Source organism: Humulus lupulus, chromosome X (genome assembly GCF_963169125.1).
Source record: "Humulus lupulus chromosome X, drHumLupu1.1, whole genome shotgun sequence".
Lineage (NCBI taxonomy): Eukaryota > Viridiplantae > Streptophyta > Magnoliopsida > Rosales > Cannabaceae > Humulus > Humulus lupulus.
In genome coordinates this window covers 81,256,697-81,281,898 of record NC_084802.1, presented here as the reverse complement: position 1 = coordinate 81,281,898, position 25,202 = coordinate 81,256,697, and the positions used below count along the sequence as shown (strand labels likewise).

At 37.2% G+C, this 25,202-nt stretch overlaps 1 protein-coding gene and 1 non-coding gene across 2 annotated transcripts; one reads left to right on the top strand and one right to left on the bottom strand.

The window, feature by feature from the left end:
- Positions 1-18,807: 18,807 nt before the first annotated feature.
- LOC133807666 (small nucleolar RNA R71) lies at positions 18,808-18,914 on the bottom strand. The gene has a single exon (XR_009879566.1). It is a non-coding gene; the product is annotated as a small nucleolar RNA R71 (small nucleolar RNA).
- An 808-nt stretch (positions 18,915-19,722) lies between these two features.
- LOC133805989 (uncharacterized) lies at positions 19,723-22,306 on the top strand. Its single transcript, XM_062244129.1, has 5 exons — positions 19,723-20,113; positions 20,165-20,847; positions 21,034-21,255; positions 21,409-21,459; positions 21,698-22,306. Exons 1-5 carry the CDS (start codon positions 19,723-19,725, stop codon positions 22,304-22,306), a joined length of 1,956 nt encoding a protein of 651 aa, XP_062100113.1.
- Positions 22,307-25,202: the final 2,896 nt, after the last annotated feature.

The following is a 25,202-nucleotide window of genomic DNA, read 5'->3' as shown; positions in this document are numbered from 1 at the left end:
CAAAATGTAAGTCACCCTTTGAAGTGCATATCCTTAGAATGAGAGAGAAGGTGAACAATATCTTAACATAGACTTGGCCATGTCCAACAAGGTCCTGTTCTGAAACACCATTTTGTTGTGGCTTTCAAGGTGTTGTGAGTTGGGATAGAATATCATGCTCCATCATGAAATCATTGAATTCTAAATCCAAATATTCACCACCTCGATCTGATCGAATTGTTTTAAGATTCTTACCTAATTGCTTCTCAACCTCAGATTTGAATTCTTGAAACTTACCAAAGGTTTCAAATTTCCTAAGCATTAAGTAAGTATGACCACTTCTTTAGTAATCGTCAATAAAAGTGACAAAGTTCTCATACCCACCTCTTGCATGTACATTGATTGGACTATAGACATTGATGTGTACAAGCTCCAAAGGTTCTTTAGCTTTATTGCCTTTCGCTGAGAAAGGACGTTTGGTCATTTTGCCTTCCAAACAAGATTCACAAACCCGAAGATTCCAACTCTTAGTTCTCTCAAAGGTCCATATTTTGTTAACCAGTTTATCCTGTGTAGCCCTATATGACCAAGTCTATGATGCCAAGATATGTGTTATTCTCATTTGAAACTTTTTGTCTTTTGTTTCCATGCAGTTTTTCTATTTTAAATAATTTTGAGTTTGTTGACTGCCTTATCGCTATAAACTTAATCTAAGAACTTGGTAGAAACTAGAAGAAAATAAAATAGAGATTTTACGTGGTTCGGGCTATAAAAGAGCCCTGGTCCACATTAGTGATTTTGAAGCTTGTTTGAGCCAGCTTCAATGGAGTCTCAGGCAGCGTATATATTGCTCTGAGTTTTTATTGCTTAACTAGCAAAAGTTCTAAACCATTTACAAGGAGATACCCTAGCCCTATTTATAGAGGCCTAGGTCACTATTGCCCATAATGAACAATTAATACAACATTCCCCATTATTTGGGGAGTAAACTATTAATTAATTACATAGGGACGTACTAATAAAGACCATGGGCCCAGGCAGATCGCATGGGGCCTATTTGCAGAAAGTTGCCTACCAAATTTATGGGGAACAAGTATCTGACCATGTCAGGATACATCGCACGTTCGCCCATGTCAGGCGGAATTGTCGAAAATTCCAATGGTCGAGTGATTTCGACACCAATACTCCAGGTTCACCAAAAGTTATAAGATGATCCTCTAGTGGATCACAGTTGCGGTGATTGACACCTAGCAGCCACTTCAGGTCCAAGGGCAAGAATCCTAGACCTGGGGATTGGAAAATGAAGAGAACGAGAACCATATGAATGGTCCTCAGGGCGTGACCTTACCTAGAGAAATCCATGCCTTGGAGATGGGTCATGGGAGGGGGCCTTGCTTGGAGACATTCGCGCCTCGAGGATAGACCTTGGAGCGTGGCCTCCCTTGGAGACACCCGCGTTTGGCCAGATCATAGCATGAAATCTTACTAGCGCACGAGGAACTCAATTACTCCTCTAATAAATGCCATGTGTCCTCTAGTAAAAACATGGACAACATTTTCCCCCAAGTAGGGATGCAGGAATCCCAATCTAAATAGGGAACAGGGCAGGGACGGGGATAACTTTCAATCCTTGAATGTTAAATGGGACGGGGATTGGGATATAACTTCCCGCCGCGACGGGGCCTTTTTGAAATTTTTATATATTTTTGTAATAAATATTGTGCAATATTTTAATTTACATATAATTAAAAAATTTTATTTTAAAATTTAATTTTTAAATAAATGGGTTCCTCGTGAGGATTCCCCGCCCCAATAAGGGATTCCCCACCCCGTCCCCGACGGGGAATAAGCGGGGATGGGGCGGGGACGGGGATTAGAAATATAAATTGGGACGGGGATGGAGGAAGCACTCCCTGCCAACTGTGCATCACTACCCCCAAGTCTTCACTTGTCTTTTGACAGTGAAGACTTATACTGAGAGGAGTAATTCGAATGGTCTTTGGGAGGAGACATTTGGGCTCTCATAGCATCACTCTTGGAAAAGGTAGCGCCACGTGTCAATTCCCTATTGTTGGGCACATCAATCTATTCCATTAATAAGGAGTCCATTCCACTACCCAAAACATCTAATCCGTACCCTAGGTGTCATTTCGCTCCAGACCGAAGGCGTCCTTTTCCCATGTTAATGATCACGATCGACGCCTCTTGAGTTCTGACCACTGGATTGCTCTCGAGTGCCTATGTTGTAGGTAATCAATGGTGGGGGTGGAGTTGTTTCCACCCCAAGTTGGTCAAGTATAAAACTTTGAGAGTCGCCTCTTAGAAATCACTTTTAGCATTCGAAATCCAAAACCTCAGAACCTTCAAAAACTTTCTTCCCCTTCACTTCCTTGTTTCCTAGTTTTCCCATTTTTTGAGTTCCCGATGCCCTGGATGGCTGGCGAGAATCATCATACTTCTGTTTAGCGGTGAACTGTTTTTCAAAGTCCGGACTTGCTTTAGCACTTACAAGTGTTTCATTTTGAGTAAGTTTCACTCTTGTCTCCTGTTTGGCTTTGAGCATATTTTTCAATTTTGTTGATAGTTTTAGGCGAATGTCTAGGATTTTTAATTTTTTGCACTTCAGAAGTCATTTTGACCATTTTAGACCCTTTTTGGGCACATTTTGACATTAAAAATGATCAAAATGACCCCTACGCTCTGTATGCGACTTTTCGCATTTCTGGACATCCGATCGAAATCTAGAAAATCCCAAATTCTGGAGATGTTCATAATTTTCGGTGGTGCTCTCTGGTGGCCATCCTTTGGCCTTGAAGACACCCCATTCCCCTTAGAAATTTTCTTTCTCATGTTCCCGAGCAGTAGTCTTACGGGTTCTCGTCCTTGACCTATTTTCATCAGGTCATGACGCTAACTACTTGGTTTTTTGTTTCAGATGTTCGAGGAGCTTCAACAACTACACCAGTAGGTGTTCTACACGTTCGAATACATGATACTAGAGATGGCCCGAGCAGTAGGAAGAATCCCCGAGAAGAGAAAATAGGCGGAGAGTAGTCAGGCTCTCATGGTAAGGGAAGATAACCCCCCAGCGGTGAAGAGGCCTCTCCGACACGGACTGTAAGAGGAAGAGGCGAACTCGGGCCCTCTGCTGTTGGAAAAATTATATACCATTGCGGGTTTTGAGGTAGAGGTGACCCCAGTAAGCTCAGACACCGAGGAGCTCTAGACAGGGTTATAACCCACCAAGGGGTGAACACCACTTTGATGTGGGTGTGCCTATCCTGGGAAGACGAGAGTGCGTTTGAGAGCATCCACGGCCTCGGGGCCTGGAGCGCGTCTCATCTCTAAGATGTTGCAGGTTTGCCATTGCACCAGTACTATGTAGACTTTTTAAATTTTATCGGCATAGCTCCATTCCAGCTATCCATGAAGGGATATCAAGTGTTGGCTGGGCTATACATTCTGTACAAAAGGCAAAACTAGCATGCTCCTTCTCCAGCTGAGATATTGTACATCTACAACTTCCGACCGTGCCCGAAGAAGGATGAACGGGACAGGTGATAACTCTATATTTTAGAGTTATTAATTGAGCTTTTGAACTTAAAATCTAAGTGAAGTAGAGTGTTTGTGTTCTTAGTGTGTGGTTTTAGTCATTTTGTCTTTTAATTTTGTTTGTGAATTGTATTTTAATCAATGATGAATCTTGTTGGAAAATAATTTGATTATGAACTAAAGAAATGATGCTTGGAAAGTTTGGTGCAAAATGTTCAAAGAAATCATCTTGGAGCCAAAATCCTGGTACTTTTGTAATGCCCTACCTCCTTAGAGCTGTTACTAAGTGAGTTTAAAACGTGCAATTAACTTGCTAATCAAGGTTTTAGGTTAAAAGTGTAGCTAAATTATAATAAAAGTCATATAATTTGAAAATGTAATCATTCATTGAAATTATAAAGCGTTATACATTTGGGATCCCAAAATACTGTTTAATAATATTTACAACTCAAAATATAATTAAAGTCGACTAGACAACAATTAGGTTTAATACAAATCATCTTCCAAAAATACCCTTGGCTGTGGCAGCCAAGCAGGTCGAACATGTACACGCCACTTCACTCTCTCCGTACTCATTGTTGATCGACCTTTCCCTTGCCCTTACCTGCACCATAGAGCACCCGTGAGACGAAGCCCAACAAGAAAACTCCACACAAGTGAACAACATATGCATAACTATCAATCAACATATAACAAAGCTGCCAACAGGCTAAACGCATAATGGCCATGCCATCCCAGGCGCTTTACTAGGCCCTGGGTTCGCGGTCTACACCGTGAGGATATCCTAGGTATTTAACAGGGGTCTCACCCTAGCAGCTTGCACTCTGCATGCTTAACGCTGCTCCCGACCCCTTGCTGTACTTGGCCTTGCCGTTCTCGGCCTTTGCTATTCCCAGCCCTTGCCGTTCTCGGCCTTCGCCTGTGTCCCGAGTGCAAACACAATTAATAGGGCTATGCTCTGCAACACAATCACATTGGGTCGTGCCCTGCAACACAAACTATAGGGTCGCACCCTGATCTATGGGTACATAAGTTTTCTTACCTGTGTCCCGAGCTTTCCGAACACTGATATCCTAAGCATAGTCCCCTAGTTCGATCCTCGCTGACAACCTAGTCACAATGTATCAACAACATCCATCCATCAAGTTCTAATCCATTAAATAACTTTGGGTTATAATTCTAGTCTCTGGGACCTTGAATTCTATTAATCCGGGTGATAAAATCCATCTCGAGCCTTAACTTTTGGATTCCTGAGCCTAAATCCTTCTCGGGGTCGAAAAAACCACTAAGCGCTGCGGCACCAAGGCCTTGTGCCGCGACCTGCCTCAACCGGAAACCAAAGCCCCCTTTTCACCGTATGCGCACCGCAGCCCAACCTATAGGGCACCGCAACCCACCCATCTTCCTGGCCTCCCAAATGTTCTACGGGGTCGCGGCTCACCAAGAACAATGTCGCGGCCTGACCCTTCAAACCCAGAAAAATCCCCCATTTTCACATCTAAAAGCAAGCCAATTTTCCCCAAAACTAAACTATCAATTTAGTTCAATCACCATAGCATTTCTAAAATGATCACAGCAGCAAAACCTAACCAAGAACTAATCCCAAAACTCATCTAGACAATCAAGAGTGATTCACCACTTAGCTCACATGCATAAACTTGTAACTCTAGCAAAACTCAGCATAAACTTAGATAATTAAGTGTTAGGATCCTTACCTCAACTGATAACTTTTCCCTTTAGCTAATCCTCAATCACAGCCAGCTTCAATTTCCTTAATAAGTAAGCCCAGAATTCTCTAACACATCAAAGTCTTCAAGCTTTCAAAGAGAGAGAAACACCAAGTGATAGGGAGAGGGTCGGTTTACCAAGTTTCTGAATGTTTCCTTAGTTTTGTCTTACTTAACTTAGGTTTCTTAAGTTACCTCCAAGGCTCGGGGTACCAAAAACGTCCCCAAGGGAAAAATGGTAGATTTCCCTGATATTCTCTCCTAAACGTTCTAACTTTAAATATATCTCTAAATATTTATTTTCATAACCTGATAACCCAGTAAAATGTGTAATGCTCAAAATACCCTTTGACTCGCCCCGTGTCAGGTATTCGACCTTGTTGTGACTTTCTAGCTAAACTGCTCCCTCGGACTGTCTCGGATCGTGCATCACAAATTTTAACACCACTCGCACGTGGTAATTATCACAATAATCACAAATATTGCATTTATGCCCTCAACGGGATAAAATTACAAACATGCCCCTAATAACCAAATGGGGCCCACATGCATATTTAATTCACCTAAACATGCATTTCTAATTACATACTCATCAAATTCACATATTCATATAATAAATCACTTATTGCCTTCCAGGCACACTAACCAAGGCCCTAAGCCTTATTAACAAATTTGGGACGCTACAACTTTGCTGTAGCATCCTTTCAACTTTGCTGCAGCAAAGTGTACACAGTCAGTAGCTTAAGTCATGCATACTTAGCAAGTCATTAAATGAGATGGAATGACATGATGAGATGGTTGATGAGGTGGAAAAGAACTGATATATTAAAGGAAAAATTGGGTTCCCCATGTAGAGAGAGAAAGGAGAGGATTTATACCCAATTTTTAGCCATAAAATATAGAGATTATGGTCTTCAACCTTCATCCAACCGCCCAAGACCAGAAGAAAACCATTTTTTCTGCATTTTTTTGAGCGGAAACATCAAGGAACAGAGGAAAAACGTGGTAGAAGAGAAGAGAATCAAGAGAAGAGGAAGAAGAGAATAAACTTTCCACCATTGGGGGCTAGAATCTTTCTCTTTCTTTCTATTAATTTTTGCATTCCTTCTCTAAATCTTGAACTCATAGAAAAATGGTATTTTTGTAGGAAATACATATTGCATCATATTTATTTTATTTTCGTGCAATTTACATATTATTAAAAAACACATGCAAATTTCTTGAACATTCTCCTATGAAATTGATACAAATACAGAGTAAAGTAAATACTTACTTTCCACAGCAGAAGTGGAACAACTCCTTCCTTCAATCTCTCTAACCATTGATTCCTTTTTGTAGTAGAGTATCATCAAGAGATTGAACTAGATCAGCAACACAGTCTTCCCCACAAGCCTTTGATCAACCTAAAACTAGTGTGGGCTGGTTCTAAACACATGAGATAGAGAAGAGAAGAAGAAGAAAGTGAGTGGCCAAGAAAGGATTAGACTGTCTAGGTTTTCACTTACTCAATGAATCAATTAAGACTTCCTTATGAAAACCCTAGATCATATTCCTTATATAGGCAACTTAATGAGCTTTATTTAAATTTAAATTTAAATTAATTAAAATAATAACAAAAATAAATAAAAGCCTTGGCCTCCTACAAATGGACTTGGGCACAATCTCTTTGTTTTGAATTTAAATCCCAATTGGGCCTAAATTCAAATCATTTTTATTTATTTCTTTTAATTAATTAATTAAATCTTTATTTAAATTAACTAGTTATAACTTGAGACTTGATTTAATATCATTTATTTATATTGACACTAATTTATCAATATCAATAAATTTTCCCAAAGACTTTCTTTTATTCTCTAAATCACATATCTCTGTAAAAGTTTCAAAAATTGACCTAGTCAACTTTAAAAACACTAATTGATAATTAAATTAATTAATTGAGACACTCTAGATGATTAACTCAAAGGTGATGTGGGGACCATGGATCAATGAAATCAAGTTCCAATAAGTTACCGTGAATTTATTTACGAATAATTTCACTACCTTATTAATTCCTCGTGACTCCACTATAGACTCGGAATTGAACTCTTGAATTCATAGAACGTATTTTCCAAACCATAAATATGTTATTCATTGTTATAACCATTACATTCAGTCAATCCTCTATCGATGACTTACTAATGAGCTGGATGCAAATTACCGTTTTACCCCTCATCAGTATTTTATCCTTAACTCGCACTAAGTTCCTTATAAATGAAATTTCTGTGAACTTAATTACAGAAAAGAGATCTATTTCATTTAGCATTTTGAACAAAGCAATTAAGGAAATCATCTTTTCACTTCTCTTACAGAAGTTATAGATTTCATATCTATGAATAATACTCCCACTCAATTACACTAATAAAATCTCTTAAGATGTATGTATGGGCTAGACCGTAGGGTAAGCTGGTAACGAACAAGTCAAAAGATTTAAATAATATAATTAGCAAAATATTATCAATCATAATTAAGATCGACTTAACGTACGGTCAACGTTGTGAGAATGATTAGATTCGATAACAACGATACTTATTTATCAATCAATAATCATATTGGTCCTAGTCCAATGTAACCAAAAATATCCGATCTTATCTACTTGGTCAATGCCTTGGATAAGACATCACACCCCGAATGTATAAGTAGATCATATCGCAGATTACCAAATCAGTGAAAACCCAATGCACTGATCTAATCTTAGTGCTCGCTCTTTTGAACATATAATTACAACTATAATCCTCAGTGACCTAGTCACTATAATTGTAACTATCCATATGTTTCAAATTTTATAAATGTTTGTATTATTTCAATAATCATGTAATAAAACAAGAAAGCATCATGGTTGTTAAACTAAATGATTTCTATTACTTTTATTGACAATATAAAATCGCGTTACATGTTCAACATGGTTTTATAAGGGCATAAAACCCAACAAACTCCCAATTGCCCTTTTGAAACAAATGGGACATGTTTCTCAAAACCAATCATTCTACATGCTTCATAATTATGCTCTCTTCTTATATCTTTGTATAGGGATATGAAAGATTACCTTCCAATGCTATCTTCATCACCTTCACATCACGCCTTCGCCATACATCCTCGATAATCTGGTACTTTCTCTATATATGCTTTGCTCTTTTGTCGCTTCGAGGTTCTTTCAAATTTCCTATTGCCTCATTACTGTCACTAGACAAAATGAGTGGTTTAGTCATTTTTAGAATAAAACCGAGATCCGTATAGAACTTCATCAGCCAGACTATTTCCTTAGCTGCCATGGACACAGTTATGTACTCAGCTTCCAAGGTGGATGTTGAAATGGTAGATAGCCTAACGCTTCTCCAAATCATAGCTACTGAGATGGATGACAACCTATCGCTTCTCCGAATCATAGCTCCACCCCCAAGAGTAAACACCTTTTTCATAAGTATACTTCCTGTCATAAACATCAGTCTAAAATCTGAATCTGTGTAGCCTAACATGTTCAACGATCCTCTTGAAAAGACTAACGTAGTCTCTAGTCCATCAAAGATACCTACCTCCATCTACTATTCATTTCCAAGGTTTTACTGGCACTTGCTCACCACTCCCACTGCAGCAGGTCACATCACACAACATAGCATGCATTAGACTTCCAATTTCAAATGCATAAGGAATTCGTTACATTTTTTCTCTCTTTAGGAGTCTGTGGAGACTGCTGCTTAGAAAAATAAATTCCATGTCATGACGCTAAACATCCTTTCTCAGAATTTGTTACAGAGTAACGAACAAGCACCATGCCTAAGTAGGTCGCTTGAGTTAAATCCAAAATTAAGTTATTTCTATCCCTGATGATCTAGACACCTAGAACACGACTTGCTTCAACGAATTGGAATTTTATTTCCAGCCAGTTCTTTACGTCTGATAATCTCTTGACATTATTTTCAATGAGTAAGATATGATCTACATAAATGATTAAGAACACCACAATGTATTTTCCCTAAGTTGTTAAACACAAGGGTCAACTACATTTTGTTAAAAAAAAAGAACAGGTCTTAATATTTCCATTTAACCTTAAGTTCCAGGAGCACGAAACTTATTCAAGTCCATAGATTGACTTACTCAGCTTGTCAACATTCTTGTCCAACTACTTTAAATACTTCTGATTGATCCATGTAAATGGTATCATCAAGATAGCAATAAAAAAATTCTTTTTTGATGCCTATTTGCCTTATTTCATAATCAGGAGTTGTCGCTATGGATAAGAGTACACTAAATGAATTTTAACATGGTTATCGGAATTTTTTTTTCTCTAAGTCAATTTTCTCTCTCTGCCACGAGTCGAGCCTTAAATGTCTCGACCTTTCCATCAGCTCCTCTTTTCTTCTTATAGATCCACTTGCACCCCATGGGCCAAAAGTCCAATGGCACATCTATAAGATCTCAGGTAAATTAAGAGTACTTAGACTCTATTTCCTGGTACTTGGCTTCGAGTCAAAGATCCCTTTCCGACTTACCCATTGCCTGTTTAAAGGCCAACAGATCATTGTTACTTGTGGGTTTTAGTATCCATCTCATAGGTACCGAGTTCCGAGAAACCCTCCAACTATGACGAAGCACCGTAACCTTCTGATTTGGATTAGTGGTCTCTAAATCTACCTTGTTTTTATTGACTTGCGTCAGTGAGGATGGAACAATAGTTTATCATTTCTCCATCTAATATAATTTTGCAACGAAACTTGAAATTAATTATGTAGTCGTTATCTAGAAAAGTAGCATTTGTAGAGCCAAAAATTTTATTGTCTATTGGAATATAAAATAGACCACCCTGAGTACCTTTAGAATAGCCATCAAATAAACAAACCTCAGTTCGTTGTTCTAGCTTTCCTACCTTTTTCTTCAGGACATAATCAGGACACCCCCAAATTCCATAATGATGTAAACTAGGTTCATGACCATTCCATAATTCTAGTGGGGTCTTGGAGACAACTTTGAGACGACACAACATTTAAAAAATGTCACATGTGGTCTAGGTAGTATGTCTCCAGAAAAGATCTGGGTAAGAAGTTGGTAGAGTTGAATAGCTTATCATAGAACACACATGTTCATAAACATGCAATTCACACCGCTCATCAACATCGTTCTGTTGCAAAGTCATTGGGACAATTGCTTTAGAAAATTCTCTAATTTCAATTAAATGATCTTGGTTCTGATTATCTAAATATCCTCCACCCCAATAAGATTACAAGATCTTTAACAATTTACCTAATATGGTTTTAAAGTTGTACCAATGATTTCTTTGAACTTCTTAACAAATTCTCAGAATTCTTTTGCTTTAGGTTCTTATATGAGTCTCTAGAGTAATCGTCGATGAAGGTGATGAAATACTCATAACCACCCCTTGCTTAAACATTCATTTGTCCCCATACATCTTAATATACTAGCCTTAGTGGTTCCTTGGCCCCTTTCTCCTATCATAGAGAATTGACGCTTTCTCATTTTTCCCTCGAGATTTGATTCACAAATAGGTAGGTCACCCTAAGTGAGTTCCCTCAATGGTAGAACCCTATGTTCCAATTCCCAGTCTGCTTGCAGTTGGAAACAATCCCCTCCAGTGTACTTATAATCAAGCCTTACTCCAAGATTCTTTGCAACATTTGGTGACTTGCCAGTGGACTTCTTATTCTTTTTGTTTGAATTTCTTCCTCACTTGCTCTTCGAAAAAAAAGCTTAAATCAACTTCTCCTTGAGCTTGTTTAGTAGTATTTGCCTTCTTTCCTTTGATCAAACCACGATCAACAATCTTCCTTGAAGGATTTGGTGATCATTACATAGGAAAAATAGCAATATCTTTGATTATCACGAACTCGATGTTGTCCATAATCAACATCATGTTGATGTTGGACAAATATTTCATAAGGTTCTCACCATACAGTAACATTTTAAAGATTAAAGAGAGTATGGGGTGGGAAGACTGGAGCTACAATTATCAACTAAGTAGAAATCAACGCATTGCTTGACAAACTTTTACTCATAAAATTTTTAGAATAGCAGAACATACAAAATGTTTTGAGAAAAGCAAAATACTAAAGCAGTTATCTTCTATTTCTTAGGTACTTTAACTAGCCAAGAACCCATGTGTCCCGATAGGCAAGAGTTGTAAATATTCACTTAGTTAAATAAAGAAACATCTCAATAAATAAAACGTCATAGACTTTCATTAACTACCTATCCATCTGATATAGTAATGAAAACTCATGTGTTCTGGCAGGCGAGAGTCACAAATATTTCTTACTTTATGAGTTTGACTGTAAAAACCCAAAATCGCTACTAGGCCTTAGTTTCTTGATTAGCGTGCCGAGAGGGCATAATTGGATATATGTATGTTTAATTGGTTAAATGCGTGACTATGTGGCACGCATGATTAATACGATTATATGAATATATTATATGCATGTTTATGAGTATTAAATATGCATGTGGGCCCTTTGCTGTTCATAAGGGTATATTTATAATTTTGTCCCGTTAAGGGCATAAATGTGATTATATGTGATAAATGGTTGAGACCACATTATTATGTGAATATATTTGCAGTATATGGCTCGAGACGGTCTTAGTGAGCCGATTAGCAAAATAGTCACAGCGAGATTTAATGCACGACTCAGGGGAGCCTAGAGGTTTTTTAAGAATTTAGAGAATATTGTGGACTTAATTGTGTAATGAATAAGTAATTGGTAATTAATTAGATGTGACGGGGTTAATTGGTAAATGGTAGGAACACTCGATGAATTAGCGAGAATGGGGAAAAAAAGACCGTGTTACCCTTAGAAACAACTAAAAGGCTAAATAGATTTCAGGGGCATTTTGGTCCACTTTGATTAAGGGATATGGTCAACTATACTATAGACTTAACTAGAACTCATCACAATGTACTAAGTGGATTGTCAACATTCTTCTCTCTCCCTCTCACTAACATTCACACCCTCACTCCCTCTTATGATTGAAGCTTTGTGTTGCTGAAGAAAATGTCTGCGGTTTAGAGCTTGGGGATTGAAGATTGAGGCTAGAAGGGGACAAGGAACAACTAGAGGATGTAAGTTACAACTGAGGTAAGAACCATGTCTTGTTTTGCAGGGAATTCAAGTTATTGGGGTGAATTGTTCTAGGTTCTTGAGGGATAGTTAATTGGTGATTTGGGATGGTAAATTCAGATGGGTTTTGAGTGTTTTTATGTTTAAGATATGTAATTAAGGGTTTTAGACATGTAGCTAAACCTAGTTTTGGCTTGGATACATGTTAAAGTGGAATTTTGAGGTTTTGGCTGGGAAGGATGATGAGAAAACCAAGAAAATTCTGGGTTCGTGGGGGCACACCACGACCGAGCTCGTGGGCGCCGTGACCCGCATGCCCAGAATGCCTTGGGAGGGCTTTTTGATTTGAGGGTGCGCCCTGGCTCTAGGGCAGCATGTCGCGGCCCGTCTTCCCCAAAAGGCTTAGGGCCACGCCTCTAACTTCGGGCGCGCTGCGACCCTCAGGGCCAGATCGCGACCCGCCTAGGAAACATTTTCCTAGGTTAGTCTTTAGGCTTGGGAAGGCTCGGGGTTCGAACCTATGTGCTCGGGACAATTTCTACTACTCAATCTAGTAGAATTCGAGGTCCTGGAGGATAGTTATTATTTCGTAAACATTTATTTGGGTTATGAATTGATGATCACCCATTGACACTGTGACTAGATTTATCACTAAGGCTCAGGACTAAGGATCGTGCTCGGGACCGTTCTTAATTCTCCGCTCGGGATTCGAGGTAAGAAAACTTCACCCTTGTTGTTGTAAATGGGACTGAGGTTCCAAATAATTGAATACATGTACTATGTGGTTTTACATTTGTTATGTTATATGAGAATGAATGACCTAAGGGTGTCGGGGCAGATGATAAGCATACTGAATGCAACTCGGCCTAAGCGAGACGGGGTCAGCTTGATAAACAGAGGACTCGGCCTAAGCGTGCCAACCCTAAACATTCGTGTAACTGGCTAAGCTATAAACTTGAGATTATATGTTTACAGTTGGTTAATTTAATGCTCGTACTCTGTTATATAGTTGAATTGGTTGAGTTAAGATTGATTGTATTCTAATGTTGCTATATGTGCTTGCTTTTTATGGTTTTCTTCCTGGGCCTAGGCTCACGGGTGCTACGTGGTGCAGGTAAAGGCAAGGGGAAAGTGGATCAACCATGAGTTGGAGAGCTTTGGGGGCAGAGTGTACATAGTCCGCTGCTCGACCGCCACGGCCGAGGGAAAGTACAGGGATGGAGCCCTAAAATTTGTATTTTGTTATTAGAGTGGCTTTTGGTTGTATTAAACTTTTAAGGGTTGTAAATTATAACTTATACCCTTTTTATTTTTGTTGGGATCCCATGTACCAAACATCTGTTTTAATGAAAATTTACCATTTATGATCAAAATCTTTTAACCCTAACCTAATAGTTGACTTTAGGAACACATTATTTCTCAAACGACTTGATTAGCAAGTCTTGCACTATTTTAAAATACACACTGTAATGGTCTTGGTTATCTAGGACATTACATTGATCATCTGTTTCGATTATTATAGACTTGATTTCTATTGTCACCGTAGGGATGAGTCTATAGAAGGTTCATCTATAAGCATCTATCCTAAGAAATTTAACCATGTTAAGAAGCCCAGTGAACACCTTCCGTAGGGAGACGAAATCAAAGCGCCATGAGGCCCCACTGAAATCTAACCTTGTCAAATCAATGGTGGAGATCGAATTAAATTTTTTAAAACTCATTATTAAATCTTTTAATATTTTTATTCTTTTTGAAAAATATCAACTTAGGTTTGCCAAATTATTAAAATAGTCAATAAACCAACTTAGGTTTGCCCAATTATTAAAATAATCAATAAACCATAATTTATAATTTTCCCATTGATTCAAAAATTACCATTGAAAATCAATTCAAAAAATAGAATTATTTTATTTCTAATCAATTATTAGGTCCAACTAAAAAAATAACCTAATACAATTAAGTCCAACTTAGGTAAATGTGCATTAACAATTTGAGCATGCATGGAGTAGAGATAAGTTCAGTATGTCGGACCCACTACTAAGACTCCCTAACTTCCACACAAAGCCCAAAAAGACAGGAGTTTGAACCTTCGTTTTATTAATTGTTATTCAATTTATTAAGCCCAATCTAGTAATGCAAAAAAAATGGGCCTTCACAAGTGGAGCCACCCACATGAGAGGAGTTTAAACTTTACATGTTCAATTCGACCCAATAAAACCTAACATTTTATGAAAGTTTTATTTGAGTTTTCCCGCATTTTGTTAACACAAAAATTGGGCCATCATTATACTTATATTTATAGCCCAGATGCAAAAAATAACTTAATAATGATGATTGATATGTTAATAATTGGATGGGAATGTATTATTAAATTATGAAAATATACCACAACAATTTACTATTTTGCAAAATACTATAATTAATTAACATAGAATTCATAAAAAAAAATCAATATAATTAATAAAACAAGTTGAAAAATATTAAATTAATTAAAATAGAATTTATCAAACAAAATTCAATTTCAAATAATTAATATAAACTAGGTTGTTAAGTTGTTAAGAATGACAAGATTAAACATTATAACCAACTTTAAAATATCAAAATATCTTTTACCCAAATTTAAAATATCTAAAATATCTAGATTTATCTGATAATCAATTTCAAATATTTTAAATAATAAAAGTATCTTGAATAATCAAATAACTAATTTTATTATTTCATTTATAACAAAATAAAAAAAATCTTAAAATATCTTGTTTATGAGATAACCAATTCAAAACATTTTAAAAAGCTAAAATATCTAAAATAATCAGATAATCAATTTTAAATATTTTAACCTTAACTGCACAAAATATCCAATTTAAAAAAATTAATTTATTTTTGTGAAAAGGCTCGTACTGACGTACAGACGTTGTACGGATCCGTACGGATGCCGTACGACCCCAGGGTCCCAGTGACTTTTTCATGCGTGCCTGGCATGAATACCGCCAAATCAGTCCAAAAAAAAATAAAAAAATAAAAAAAATCTGTGTTGTTTTTCAATCCCAAAACAACCAAATTATTGCAAAATTTACATAACAAAACATAAACATGCACCAATAACATGTACGCTCCAATTAACACCCCTACATATCAATTAATTTCATACATGTTCATTCATGAAAATAAACTAGCAACATATGGCTCTGAGGCCAATTGTAGGAAATACATATTGCATGCAATTTACATATTATCAAACTAACATGCAAATCCATAGAACATGCTCCTATGAAGTTTATACAAATACAGAGTAAAGTAAAAACATACATTACGGAGTAGAACTGGAACAACTCATTCTTTCAATCTCTCAAACACTTGATTCCTTTCTATTGTAGAGTATTATCAAGAGATTGAATTAGATCAGCAACACAATCATTCCCACCAAGCCTTTCATAAACCAAGAACTAGTGTGGGCTAGTTCTCAACACATGAGGTAGAGAAGAGAAGAAGAAGAAAGTAAGTGGCCAAGAAAGGATTAGGTTGTCTAGGTTTTCACTTACCCAATGAATCAATTGAGACTTCCATATGAAAACCCAAGATATCATATTCCTTATATAGGAAACTTAATGACCTTTATTTAAATTAATTAAAATAATAAAAATAAAATAAAAGCCTTGGGCTCCCGCAAATGGACTTTGGCCCAGTCTCTTTGTTTTGAATTTAATTCCCAATTGGGCCTAAATTCAAGACATTTTTATTTAATTAATTAAATCCTTATTCAGGTTAACTAATTATAACTTGAAACTTGATTTAATATCATTTATTTATATTGACATCAATTTATCAATATTAATAAATTTGCCCAAAGATTATCTTTTATTCTCTAAATTTCATGTCTCTGTAAAAGTTTCCAAAATTGACCTAGTCAACTTTAAAAATCCTAATTGAGACATTTTAGATGATTTACTCAAAGGTGATGTTGGGACCATGGATCCATGAAATCAAGCTCCAATAAGTTACCGTGAATTTATTTACGAATAATTTCACTACCTTAGTAATACCTCGTGACTCCACTATAAACTTGGAATTGAATTCTTGAATTCATAGAACTTATTTTCCAAACCATAAATACGTTATCCATTGTTATAACCATTATATTCAGTTAATGCTCTATCGATGACTTACTAACGAGATGGGTGCAAATTACCATTTCACCCCTCATCGATATTTTATCCCTAACTCCCACTAAGTTCATTATAAATGATATTTCCATGAACTTAATCACTGAAATGAGATCTCAATAATTTAACCTTTTTAATAAAGAAATTATGGAAATCATATTTTCATTTCTCATATAGAAGTTATAGATTTCATATCTATGAATAATACTTTCACTCAATTACATTACTGAATCTTCAAGATGTAAATATGGGCTAGACAGTAGGATAAGCTGGTAACGAACATGTAAAAAGATTTAAATAATGTAATTAGCAGAATATTATCACTCAGAATTAAGAGTGACTTAACTTATTGTTATTGTTGTGACATTGATTAGATTCGATAACAATGATACTTATTTATTAATTAATAATCAATATCGGTCCTAGTTCGATGTAACCAAATACATCCGATCTTATCTACTTGGTCAATGCGTTGGATAAGACATCACACCTCGAATGTGTAAGTAGATCATATCGTAGATTACCAGAGCAGTAAAAATCCAATACACTGATCTAATCCTATGACTCATTCGTTTGAACATATAATTACAACTATAATCTACTGTAACCTAGTCACTATAATTGTAACTATCCATATGTTCAAAATTTTATAATGTTTGTATTATTTTAATAATCATGTAATAAAACAAGCAAGCAACACGATTGTCAAACTAAATGATTTCTGCTACTTTTATTGACAGTATAAAATCACGTTACATGTTCGACATGGTTTTATAAGGGCATAAAACCCAATAGTTTTCATTTTGTGGTTATTTTAATATTTCTATATTGAACTAACTCTTTTGAAGCTAGGGATAGTAAGGAACCCTAATTTGTAGTGAACCCTCAAGTTGTTAATTTAAATTTATGCTATGTTGCTCTTATTCCATTAAGCTATGTTTATTGCTAATTCTTGCTTGATATTGATCATCTTTAGTGAGATACAAGCTAATATTAATTCTGGAAGGGTTGAAATTAGTGGTTATTCTTAATTGATGTATGTTAATTAGTGAATATTATACGAATATTGTATTCACCATGCAAACATATAAGATCAATGCTTGAATTGTGTTCTTGAAATTGGATTAGCATAGGAATATGTGGATTTAATTGTGAGAACTTTAGCATGTGCATTTGGAAAGATGGTATGTACAATTGTTATAGAATCTTAGTTACAAGGGTAACTTTGCTGTGAAATTTGCTATAACATTATGGGTGAACTAAAAATTAGGGGGAATTGATAGTCCTAGCTATTTCATCATTCATTTGGCAAAGTGACTATTCATTATTTAGTTTAATTTGCTCATTTTATTTTTCTAAAGTAGTTTGTGAATTCTTAATTGCTCACATCAATTCAAAGTGTTTGCAACCCAAATTGTTAGAGTTGACTTTTATAATATTTTGCGTAAAGCAATCCTTGTGGTGACGATAAAATCACTTACTACTTTTTTACTTGTCAGATGATTATGTACACTTTCATATCCTTAAAGAAAAGAAAAAATCACAACATGTTTTTGGCGCCGTTGTCGGGGATTGATTAAAGTCAATTATTGTAAAGATAATTATCTCACAATTTGGTTTAAATTTTCATTTGTTCTAACTTGGGTGATTTTTGTGGAATATCAGGTTCATATACATTGTATGAACGATAATCAAGACCCTGAACTACTTCCCCTTGATCTATAAATTGAACGTAAATTTAGAAGAAGGCGAAAAGTACAAAAATAAAAAAAGGGAAGTAGTAATGATGGATGTTGAGCAAGTGGTTCAATAGGGAGTCGCTCAAAGGGAGGCAAATCAAGCAAGAGCTACTCAAGGAAGAGTTTCTCAAGGAGAAACTATTAGTAATGGGAGAATGTTGTTATTGTAGTTGATGATCAAGATTGTGCCATCAGGAAATACGCTCTCCCCCTCTTCAATGAGCTCAATCCTTGCATTGTGAGACCAGAAAATTAGGTTGCACAGTTTGAATTGAAGGCAGTTGTGTTCCAAATGCTTCGAACTATGAGCCAGTTCAATGGGATGCCAACAGAAGATCCTCACCTTCATCTTCGCTTGTTCATTGATGTGAGTGATTCTTTCAAGTTTCCCAGAGTTACAGAGGATGCCGTGAAATTGAAGTTTTTCCCATACTCCTAGAAAGTCAAAGGGAGAGCTTGGTTGAACTCTTTGCCATCTGATTCTATGACTACTTGGCAAGAGTTGGATGAGCGGTTTTTGATGAAGTACTTTCCTCCTACTAAGAATGTCAAGCTTTGCATTGAGATTACTTCATTTCAACAACTTGATGAAGAATCTTTATATAAGGCATAGGAGCAGTTTAAGGAGTTGTTACAAAAAATCCCACATCATGGCGTTCCTCATTGCATCCAAATGGAGACATTCTACAATGGTCTCAACGCTCACACAAGAATGGTTGTAGATGTTTCAGCGGATGGGGCTCTTCTTTCTAAGTCCTATAATGAGGCATATGAGAGGATATCCAACAATAACTATCAGTGGCCCACTACTAGAGCATCTACAGGAAGAAAGGTGGCTGCCATTCATGATGTAGAAGCCCTCATTTCTTTGGCAGCCCAAGTTTCCTCTATATCGAATATGCTAAAGATGGTGAATGTGGGGATGAATCAGTCATTGGGGCAGCCTATGGGGTCACAAATAGGGAAAATGAAAAACATTTCTTGTGTGTATTGTGGAGAATGCCACACTTTTGACAATTGTCCTTCCAATCACGCAGCTGTACGTTATATGGGAAATCAAAATAGGAATGGCCCTTATTCTAATTCCTACAGTCCATCATGGAGACAACACCCCAATCAAAATAGGATTGGCCCTTATTCTAATTCCTACAGTCCATCATGGAGACAACACTCCAAATTTTCATGGAGTAATCAAGGGGCTGGCTCTAGCACTACTTCTATGCCTCCTAGACCCGCTTTCCCACTGGGCTACCTTCCACGAGCCCCACAACAAAGGCCATAACAAGTAATGCAATCTAACTCTCTTGAGAATATGTTAAAATAGTATATAGTGAAGAATGAAACAAATATTCAAAGCCAAGCGACATCATTGAGGAACTTAGAAAATCTAGTTGGGCAATTAGTCAATGAGCTTAGAAATAGACCCCATGGTGTATTGTAAAGTGATACTGAGAATACAAGAAACATGAGTAAGAAACATTGTAAAGTCGTCACTTTGAGAAGTGGGAAAGAGTTGGAGAATACGAAGATAAATTCTGGGCATGAGGGTGAGCCCTCTTCAATTCAAATAAATGAGGAAATTCAAAAAGATGCTGAAATTTCTAGTGTACAAAAATCTGCTTCTACCCAGAATATTGCAGGGATGCCGCAACATAGTTGCCCAGATAACTCAATTTCAAAGCAGCCACCTCCATTTCCTGAACGCATTGAGAAGCAAAATTTGGATTCTCAATTCAAGAAATTTCTAGCTATGTTGAAGCATTTTCATATCAACATCCCACTAGTGGAGGCACTTGAGGAAATGCCTAACTATGTGAAATTCATGAAAGATGTTCTTACAAGGAAGAGAAGGTTGGGCAAGTTTGAAACTATGGCTCTAACCAATGAGTGTAGTTAATTTCTTCAAGACAAGTTGCCACCAAAGTTGAAGGATCCTGGGAGTTTCAGTATTCCATGCACTATTGGAGACAGTTATTGTGGGATGGCTTTATGTGATTTGGGTGCTAGCATTAATTTGATGCCAATGTCTGTTTTCAAGAAATTAGGGATTGGAGAAGTCAGGCCTGCTACAATTACTCTTCAACTTGGAGATAGATTTCTTGCTCATCCAGATGGAATTATTAAAGATGTGCTGGTGAGGGAAGACAAATTAAAATTCAATGTTGATTTTATTGTGCAAGAGTACAAGGCAGATAGAGAGGTGCCTATTATTCTGGTGTGGCCATTTCTTATAATAGGAAGTACTTTGATAGATTTGCAAAAGGGTGAGCATACTATGAGGGTCCAAGATGAAAAGGTGACTTTTAATGTTCTTAAGGCTATGAAGTTCCAGAATGAGGTTGAGGAATGGTCAGTGGTAGATTCTTTTGCATCAAAGGAGTTTGAGACTAGGAGCATTGATGATCCATTAGAGAGGTTATTGTTGTTTGACTCTCAAATTGATGAAGATGAAGAGGAGTACTTAGCTTGGTTGGAGGCTAATTCTCAAGGGTTAAGAACAAGAGGACGATTTGACTCATTGGAGTTGTCATCTAGGGAGTTCAAAGCTCCCAAACCACCAATTGAAGAGCCACCTGAGTTGGAGTTGAAAGTATTGTCATCACATTTATGATATGACTACTTGGATCCATCTTCCACCATAATGGTCATTATTTCTGCGGAGTTGACTCAGGAACAAGAAGAAAAGTTGCTTGAGGTGTTGAGAAAGTTCAAGAAGTCCATTGGGTGGACTATTGCAGATATTTGAGGTATGAGTCCTTCTTTGTGTATGCATAAGATCTTGCTTGAAGACAGTGAAAAATTTTCTATAGAGGGGCAGAGGAGACTAAATCCTATCATGAAGGAAGTGGTGAAGAAGGAAATTATCAAGTGGTTAGATGCTAGAATTATTTATCCTATCTCTGACAGTTCATGGGTGAGCCTTATTCAGTGTGTGCCTAAGAAAGGTGGGATCACAGTGGTAAAGAATGAATACAATGAGTTGATTCCTACTAGAACTGTGAATGGATGGAGAATTTGCATGGACTAAAGGAAGCTAAACAAGGCCACTAAAAAGGATCATTTCCATCTTCCTTTTATTGATCAAATGTTCGACAGACTTGCTAGGAGAGAGTACTATTGTTTTCTTGATGGGTAGTCTGGTTACAATCAGATAGCAGTTGCTCCAAAAGATCAACACAAGACTACATTCATTTGCCATATGGTACTTTTGCCTTAGGAGAATGCCCTTTGGTTTGTACAATTCTCCAGCAACGTTTCCGCGATGTATGATGGCCATTTTTACTGATATGGTGGAGAAATTCTTAGACGTATTCATGGATGACTTCTCTGTTTTTGGTGATTCTTATGATGATTATTTAAGTAATTTGGCTAATGTTTTGCAAAGATGTGAATAAACAAATATTGTCCTTAACTGGGAAAAATGTCACTTTATGGTTAAGGAAGGTATTGTTTTGGGCCATAAATTATCAAAGCATGTCATTGAGGTTGATAGAGCAAAGACTGAGGTTATTGAAAAGCTCCCACATCCTAACTCAATGGAGAATATTAGAAGCTTTCTTGGCCATGTGAGATTCTATAGGCAATTCATAAAAGATTTCTTTAAGATCTCTAAGCCTCTTTGCAACTTATTGGAGAAGGATACACCTTTCCATTTTGATGAATCATGTTTGAAAGCCTTTGAAGATTTGAAAAGTACACTGGTTTCAGCACCAATTATTGTGGCTCTAGATTGGGATTGGCCTTTTGAATTGATGTGTGATGCAAGTGATTTTACTGTGGGAGTAGTGATAAGGCAGGGAAGAAACAAGGTTTTTCACTCCATTTACTATGCTAGTCCTAATTTGACAGGTGCTCAACTCAACTATATAGTGACAGAAAAAGAACTTTTGTCCATTGTCATTGCTTTTGACAAGTTTTCATCTTATTTGGTGGGCACCAATGTGATAGTCTATACGGATCATTCAGCCATCAAGTACTTGATTAAAAAGAAGGATGTTAAGCCTTTGTTGATTAGATGGGTGCTTTTTCTCCAAGAGTTTGATGTGTAAATTCAAGATAGAAAAGGAGTGGAGAACCAAGTGGCGGATCATTTGTCAAGAATGGAAGGTGATAAGGAATCAAGTTTTTTAGTTCCCATCAAGGAGACATTCCCAGATGAGCAATTATTTGAGGTAAACCACTCTCATGTTGTTCCTTGGTTTGCACATTTTGCTCGTTATTTGGTTAGTGGGTTATTGCCTTCGCATTTTACAAGCCAACAAAAGAAGAAGCTTTTTCATGATGTCAGGCACTATGTTTGGGAGGAGACATACTTATTCAAATAATGTCCCGGCCAAATGATTACGAGATGTTTCCCTAAGCAATAGATGGATGATATCCTACATCATTGCCATTCTTCACCTTGTGGAGGGCATTTTGGGGGAACTCGCACCGCATCTAAGGTACATCAATGTGGTTTCTTTTGGCCTTCTTTGTTTAATGATGCTCATGCTTTTATGTTGAGATGTGATCGATACCAAAGGGTTGGTAATATTTCTAGAAGGAACGAGATGCCCTTAATATTCTTGAAGTTGAATTGTGTGATGTGTGGGGTATAGATTTCATGGGCCCATTTTCTCCATCTTATGCAATTTGTACATCTTGGTAGTTGTGGATTACATTTCGAAATGGGTGGAAACAATTGCCTCTCTCACTAATGATTCTAAAGTTGTCATGAGGTTCTTACAAAAGAATGTGTTCACTCGTTTTGGCACTCCAAGGGCAATCATTAGCGATGAAGGCACTCATTTTGTGAATAAGTTACTAGCATGTTTGTTGGCTAATATGATGTGAGGCAGAAAGTAACTACTGCATACCATCTCCAAACCAATGGGTGAGCTGAGTTGTCCAATAGAGGAATAAAAGGTGTCCTTGAGAAAGTTGTGAACCCCAACCACAAGGATTGGTCCAAGAGGTTAGATGACACATTATGGGCCTATAGAACAACTTTCAAGACACAGTTAGGGATGTCACAGTATCGTTTGGTGTTTGGCAAAGCTTTCCATCTATCGATGGAGCTTGAGCACCGTGGTTATTGGGCTATTAAAACACTCAACATGGATTTGCAACTTGCAGGAGAAAAAAGAATGTTGCAGCTAAATGAATTAGAAGATATGGGCTTATTCTCTTATGAAAATGCCAAACTTTAAAAGGAGAAAACAAAAATATGGCACGACAAGCATATTCAACAAAGAGTGTTTGAAGAGGGCTAGCAAGTTTTTCTCTTTAACTTGCGTTTGAAGCTGTTTCCATGCAAGCTCAAGTCAAGATGATCGGGTCCATTCTTGGTGGTTAAGGTGTATCCCTATGGAGTAGTGGAATGGCGTGAAGAAGGCTTTGGAAGAGAATTCAAGATTAATGGCCAAAGACTCAAGCACTATTGGGGTGAAGAGGTTGAGCAAAGCAAGTGCTCAATCTCATTGGAGAATCCGTGAAGAAGATGTAACAACTTGAGTTACTGTGGAGTTTGGAGATTTAATTGTAAAGCAACCCAAACTATATATATAGAGAAAAATTAAAGAGAACAGAAAAAAATTAAAAAAAAGAAGTAAAGAAAAATATATAAATATATACAGTAAATCTTTCTTTTTAGATTTTGGTTTTTGATGGTATAATGTGCTTATAGTTGCAGGGAAAATGGAATCAATTTTGAGCAAACTCTCCGACTTAGTTTTGCTGCAGCAAAGTTCAAATAATTCTACAACATCAATTTTGGCAAAAGCTCTTTGACTTAATTTTGCTGCAGCAGAGTTCATGTAATGCTATAGCAAAGTTTTAATGGACAAGGAAAGCTCTTTGACTTAACGTTGCTGTAGCAAAGTTAGTTTAATGCTTCAGCAAAGTTGCTAAATCACAAAAAAGAAGAATTTGGGCCTTAATCTCAGTCCCTCTCTTAGAAACCTTAATCTCATCATCTCTCAAGCGGTTCTCACCCAGTTGCCCACCATCTCTCCCTTTTCCATTTCCTACCTAAGCCTTACGACCTGCCGACTCTGACCACCCAAGCCTCGCCTCTCCCACGAACCTGTGGCACCACGAACCTCCCACGAACCCACCTGTGACCCTAAATCCAACACCCATCACCACCATCGCACACCACTTGAACCCGACCCACCACCACCACAAACCGACGCTCCAAGCTTCAACAATCATGCACCCAGCCCGAAGCCACAATCTCAGCCCACAATCACCTCCATCCCAACCCTAAACTCCGCATTCTCCTAGCACCATGACCCAAAGTCGTGCCTCCCTATGACTTGAACCCGTGAACCCAGCCAAGGCCCACCCGACTCCAACCCACCACCACCACCACCATGACCCCATACCCGCAACAAGTTCCATCTCTTGCTCACGACAACTCATTGTTTTGTTCTTCCTTGCGTTTTAACGACATTTTTACAACAAAGGGAACCCTTAAGTGTCTCAAGTTATTTCAAGGTACCTCATTTATCTGGTTTTGTTAACTTTGGAATTTGAATTCATTTTGGTTGTTGGATTTGTTATTAAGCATTATGCCTAGAACCAAGCAAGTAGCATGGAAAAAGAAAAAGGCAGTGGCCAAGGAACAACATGTTGTTGAGAAGTTCATATCCCCTAGGGCTGCCGAAAAATTCAAAATAGTTGTTCAGAGAGATATTTGGTTTGAGAGAGCATTACCAAATGTTGGAAATCCTGATTATGTGATAACTGTGATTGAAAATCGAGGGTGGGTTAAGTTTTGTACAACATATTGTGAGGCTATTGTTCCTTTGGTGAAAGAATTATATGTTAACTTTATGTGAACAAAATCAAGACAAGTCATGGTCCGGAGAAAGCAAGTTAGAATTTTACCTCAAGACATCTATGTTGTTTTTGGGTTGCTCGATATCGATGAAGCTAAGTATGGAGACATTGCCCCTCAACAAA

Bases quoted from the DNA above. Each gene is read 5' to 3' on its own strand.
- LOC133805989 (XM_062244129.1), top strand. From the start codon at position 19,723: ATGAGTAAGAAACATTGTAAAGTCGTCACTTTGAGAAGTGGGAAAGAG. The intron at 20,114-20,164 runs GCAAGTTTGAAA...AATTTCTTCAAG, and splicing joins TACAAGGAAGAGAAGGTTGG to ACAAGTTGCCACCAAAGTTG. The intron at 20,848-21,033 runs GTATTGTCATCA...TGTATGCATAAG, and splicing joins CACCTGAGTTGGAGTTGAAA to ATCTTGCTTGAAGACAGTGA.